This window comes from Ixodes scapularis, unplaced genomic scaffold, assembly GCF_016920785.2.
Source record: "Ixodes scapularis isolate PalLabHiFi unplaced genomic scaffold, ASM1692078v2 PGA_scaffold1__304_contigs__length_218370807, whole genome shotgun sequence".
Lineage (NCBI taxonomy): Eukaryota > Metazoa > Arthropoda > Arachnida > Ixodida > Ixodidae > Ixodes > Ixodes scapularis.
In genome coordinates, this window is record NW_024609846.1 from 9,813,360 (window position 1) to 9,819,375 (window position 6,016).

Below are 6,016 nucleotides of genomic sequence, written 5' to 3' on the forward strand. Positions count from 1 at the left end.
AAATTAATACACAGAATAAAAAAGCCGAGCTCGTCAGAAAAGCCAATTCGGCATCCAATTTATTATTTTCGTACTTGCGGCAGCCTCACATGAACTCAAATGCTACACATCCTCGGCGCTGACACAGTACTAACCGACGCACAGATTCTCGGTGCAAATTGTCTACAATGTTAATAAAACCAGATTGCTTATCTCTCAACACGAAAAAAATACTAGACACAGGCCAAAAACAGGCAATAGCAGACGAAAATACTACACGGACGAGAGAAGCGAACCTGGGTCCCGCCAGCGATGGGGGCGAAGCGGCAACTTGCGTGGTCGGCAGAGGCGAGGAAATCCGTGTGGCTTGGATGGCATTGGCGATACTCCTCGGCACCGCCGTCATTCTTGGGCACACACACGTTCGAAGACACGAAGCGACGCCGCAGTCGGGACGTCTGACATCTTCCCGCACTGAACGGACTGCCGCTCGCTGTCTTCTCAAAACCCGCTTCGCTTGCACCGTCGTTCAACTAGTCTCCAAACAACGCGCACACAGCCGTCCCTTCGATCTGCCCTCTGCCCAAGCTATCCAAACGCGTCTTCGATTCTCCGTTTCTACCACTCTCTCTCTCTCTCTCTCTTTTCTCGCACACAAAGGTAGCTTGCAGCGCGCCTGACGCGCCCGGTGGTCTACCAAAAACGAGAGGACAAAGAACAGGACGTGGCCTCGTTCCAGCAGCCGACCTTGTCGCGCGCGCTCCCAGCAATGCCAGTTCGGCTATCTCTAGCCGACCTTGGCGTGCGCGCTCCCAGCATGACCAGCTTGACCACCACGATTATTATTTCGACCAGATTCACCAGCTTGTCTCCCAGCATGACCAGCTCGTCTCCCAGCTTGACCACATTGGCTCCATGGAAAACCAGTTTGACCAGTTAAGACCAGACTGGCTCCCAGCTACACCAGATTGAATCTAAAACCAGATTCGAGTGAGACCATGCTGGTTTTTACTTAGACCAGACTGACCAGCTTAAATTCCAGCTTGCCCAGCTTAAACCAGCTTGATTGCCAGCTAAACCAGTTTAATTACCACATTGACCAGTTTGACCACCTTGATTACCAGCTTGACCACCTTAATTACCAGCTTGACCAGTTTGATTTTCATGCTGGTTTTTCCAATAGGGAATAGATGGAAAAGGATACGCGTCCCTTTTGGTCATCTCATTGAGTCGGCGGTAGTCTACGCAAAGACGGGCTGTCCCGTCTTTCTTCGGCGCTAGCACTACCGGAAATGCCCACGGGCTTTGCGACGGCCGTACGGCCCCCGTGTCCAACATTTCATTGAGAGCCTTATCTAGGAGAGCTCGCTTGTGCACACTCAGCGGTCTGGGGTTACAACCCCACGGCCTAGCGTCTCCCGTGTCTATCTCATGTTGTAAAACATGCGTGACTCCCGGCCTCTCAGTAAATATAGCTGCGTGTCTAGACAAAGCGTCCGCTAACGATCGCCTTTGTTCGGCCGGCCCGTCGAAAGAAGCCACGATCTGTTCAACGTTATGTGGTACGGCCCGCGCAGCTAACACCTGCTCCTCGCGCAGCCTAGCGAGCGAACATTCCGATCCCTTCCCCAAACTAGGTGGGGCTACAAAGGGGATGAGAGGGGTCAGCGGGTTGTAGTGGTACCCGTTATTCTTTAGGTCTAGAATGATCCCCTCTCGGCAAACGAAGTCCTGTCCCAAAATAACTGGGATTGACATGCCCGGCAGGTAAACAAAGCGCTGCCTCCTTCGCTTGCCGTCGAGGCCGAGGTGAAGGCGAACTGCGCATTGCGCCTCGGCCGATCCTGCCGCTAAACGCAACGGAGTTGCAACTTCGCGCATGCACAGGTTTCTTTTGCGGCAGTCCGTGTACACGGAGTCTCCGATGAGAGAGAGGGTTGAGCCGGTGTCGACTAATGCTAGATAATCTTTACCACCGATCTCTACCCGCACGTACGGACCCCTTTCAGGTGTCGAGTCCTGAGCCCGACATGCCGACGGCGCGAACGCTACCCGATCGCTGCCCGCGACTTCCGCCCCGTCGGCGAACTGACCCGGGGCCTCGGCAGCGGCCGGCAACCTTGATTCGGGCAACCCGATTACTGGCGCCGGCCCCGCGCGTTTTCCGAGTATCCGGATTCGGCCGCTGCCCACGTGCATTGCCGCCTGATGTGCCCAGGCTGGTGGCACCTGAAGCACCTGACTTGGGCGCGGTCGTCGCGTGCTACAGTTGATCTGTCGCTAACGGCACGCGGCGCGCCGCCTCGCCGAGCGCTGTTGTCGCTGCCGCGAGCGTCGTAACGCGTCACGTCTCCGCGGTATTCGACCGCGCCGCCCCCCCTACGGGGTTGCGCCCCGGCTGAGTGTGCGCTGGCTACCCTGCGCCTTTGCTCGAAGCCGAATGGGTCGAGGGCCCGAGGTGGAATGGCTCCGCCATTCCCGCGATCCGCGACGGCCACGTACGCCGTCTGCGACTCGACGTAACCGTCCGCGGCGCGTCCCGTCCACGCGCAACCCGGCTCCAAGGACTCCTCGGCTCTTGGAGGGGGCCGATACTGCAGCTCAGCGAGCAATCCCGCTTGAACCGTGCGCGCCTCTCTCGCCAGTGCTTCGAGGTCTGCGAAATCGCGTCCTCGAAGATACGCCTTGAATCTGGGGTGGCACTGGCGGATCGCCCTCGCTACTTTCTCCGCGTTAGGCGCGGAGGGTTCGGCCCGCGAGTAGAGCTCCTGGAGTGCACGGACGTACTCCACGAGGCTCTCATCCGGGTGCTGAGTGCGGCTCGCCAGCTCGTCGCGAATCCGCATCTCGTAGTCGGGAGGAAGGAATTCCTCCCGAAACCGCGCCCGGAAGTCCGCCATTGATTGGAACGGCGTTTGCAGCCGTCTCCAACGCGCGGCGTCGCCCGTCGGTGCAATCGGCACGATCTGCAGCAGGGCTGTTGCGTCCGATGCCCCCAAAGCGGTTACGTACGCGTCTAAATCCTGCAGGAAATCGTGCACCGATTTCCCGTCGGAGTACCCCGAGTACGTCGGCGTAGGCACGCTCAACCGCGGGCGGGGTATCGGCAAAGGCGCGGCACTCGCGACGCTTGGGGCTGTCCCCATCTGCCGCGACATCGCGTCCATCATCCGCGTCATTGCGCGCATCAGTTCACCGGCGTCTAGCACGCCTTCCGTCGCTGGTGAAGCTGGGGGCGAAGTCCCAGTCTCCGGGGGCGCGCGTGAGCCCGAGTCTCCGCTAATCGGAGCAGCCCCCGCGCTATCTCGCCCAGGCTCGTCCTCCGACGAACCGTCCTTACTCGCGCCGGTGGTCGACCTGGTGTCGACCATTGTCACTTTCTACCAACTCGAACACAATTCGCAAAATTCGAGCACGCTAACCTCCAAAATCCGCGAAAACGCAAAGTGCGCGACCTCTCAGGGAGGAGCGAAAGCAACGGCCAACCGATCGGGCTCCCACGTGGGCGCCAGATTATGTGGGTCGCTACCTGATCGACGCCCGATCGGGACGTGCCTCGCTCGCTCCCCAAGAAGTCACCGACACAGTGCGTGTTCAAAAGAGTTTACTCAAACTCACGTCGTCTGCGAGCCGCTCGTCGCTGTCGTCCCAATGACCTCCCTGACCGGTCCCTTTCGAAGTCGGCAGCCCCAGACCCCTTCCTTTGTCTTCGTTCCCCTTTTAAGACCTTCCCAAGTCCTTGTCCCGCCGACCGTCCAATCGGGAACCTTGCTGCGACCGACCCTCCGACGTCAGCGCTGGGTGAGGGGGCGCTTGCCCCATCCCTCCCGGAGAGCTCGGACTTTCCGCGACTGGACGGCGACGTGAAACGGGAAGGTCACGGGGAACGAAGGAGCGCCCGGCAGCACGGCGACAGGGACCGGCGAGGTCACGGAGCGCGGAGGAGCCAGGGAGAGGGTCCCCACAACCCTTGGAAGATGGACGCACTCCCAGTGAGCTTCTGATGAGAAGGCAGCTACGTGGAAGGCTGCCAGATTTTACCGCAGCCACGACTTCCACAGCGCGGAAACATGCACAAACCTTTAAGACAAATCAACATCTTCCTCCGCTGCGTCCTGGAGACGTCGTCCGGATCCGCGATGATAGTTCTTGGTGTCGCAAGGCCAGCGTTGAGCGTTGTGTGGCTCCTCGTTCGTACAGAGTGTGCACCGAGGACGGGCAACATTACCGAAGAAACAGAAGACACCTCAGGAAAACCGCTGAACCGTACGAGCCACGCGAAACTTTCGCCGAAGATGAGTGCCGCGAGAAAGAGTACAAGAGAGCTTCAGCAGCCCCTTACGAAGCACAACACCCAAGCCCACTCACTGCTACTGTCCGAGAACCGACCATATCGCTACTGCTTCATCCAGAAAGCCTGACAACACCTGTCCCTGACGAAGCAGCGGCAACTCCTCCGTCAAGCACTGGTGCCACCCCCGCTCAGCTTCTGGCCCAGCCGTTACGTACACCAGCAGAAGCGGGTTACCCAACCCAAGGTCTGCACAGAACCATGCGACAGCGGAGGGCACCAAGCAGATTACACTACGGCCACAACTTCATACAACGAACATAGAACTTGACTTTTGTTGTAGGGGGTTACGTTATGGTCATCTTGATCATCAGGGAAAAGAAGATGTACCGGTAAAGGGCCTCTAACAAGATGCTCCCAGCTTAGAAGACGACAAGGAGGAATAAAGCGTTCTTTCTGGTCTCGCTCCAAGTGAGTGACGCTCTTCGATACAACTGCATTTGTATCGAGACTCCTGTTCTCAATCGAGTTGTTCGCTATGTTATTTATGCGCAACGCGATGATTGGCTGTATATTTGCTTGGCGGGAGATTAAACGGAAGGGCCGTGTTCATAAATAGTGCGGCTATTGCTCGGGTAAATGCGCGGTATACTCACTGAGGTCATATGAAACGCGGGACGTGGCCTATTATGTTGATTATGTTCGCGCTTCCAGCTTCGTGATTCGTTTTTCGGCGTTTGGCTAACGTCCCAGTCTTATTGGCTGCGATGCGATAATGATATGCCCAGAACTCACATTCCAGCCAGCGCTCACAGCGCCTTGCGTTTCTTGAACTGTGCGCAGCTTTAGATAATTCTGAAGCACAATTATATTCTTACAAGTAAAAAAACGCAGCGCGTGGCGGTTTCCGAACATTGTATCATCACTAAGCTGCCAATGATATTGCGACATTTTTTCGATACGCCCGTTGAAGAACGAGTAACAAGGCCAGAAGTGTCATTTCTTAAGCTATGAGGGACCATAGTTATGTACCGATAAAAATTGGAAATGTAGATATCACGCCTCGTCGTGATTTTAAATCAGAATACGAAGAAGATGAACTTTTTAATATGCAATTTAGCCTCTTCCGATGCTAAGCGGGCTCCCATTCGGAATTTTTGCAAGGGAGTGTCACGCGTTGTGTGGCGTACTGTTCATCATCTCACTTTTAAGAGGATTCTATAATTGTTTTCACCTCGTTGTTCCGTCCTAAAACCTGTAGCACTCTGCATAGCGATAGACAAGGAGGATCTGTGTATTGACACATTAGGATATTTCATTGGAAATTGTACATCATCCTTTGACGACAATTTCGACACCTTGCTAAATTCCTACGCTTATTTACCCATCTTCGTAAGAACTCTTCCCATATAAATTTCGTCGAGCATTTTTCTGAGCAGACTTTTTTTTTTTCAATGCTATTAAGTTTATTGTATTTAAGCACTGAAAATTTTTCTTAAAGGACACATGCAAAGGGAAAAAAATTTTTAGGCAGCTTAGATGGAAAAAGGATGTCATAAAACGATTTTACAACGAAGAAACAAAATTTTTAGAGCTATATTTACGGCGCTATACGAATTTGTAGTTGGCGCTCGCGGGAGCCGCCGCTGGTCACGTGGTAGGCCCGCGCGCCGCCGCGCTGCGTCGCCGCCGCACGCTGAGCGTTGTGCGAACGCCGCTTCAACGCGTTTCTCCACGCCGCCGTCG

At 55.4% G+C, this 6,016-nt stretch overlaps 1 protein-coding gene across 1 annotated transcript; it reads right to left on the minus strand.

The window, feature by feature from the left end:
- Window positions 1-2,117: 2,117 nt before the first annotated feature.
- LOC115319679 lies at window positions 2,118-2,975 on the minus strand (the record flags this gene model as incomplete). Its single annotated transcript, XM_029979719.2, has 1 exon — window positions 2,118-2,975. A coding segment is annotated over one exon (858 nt), but the record flags the coding sequence as incomplete, so codon positions are not given.
- Window positions 2,976-6,016: the final 3,041 nt, after the last annotated feature.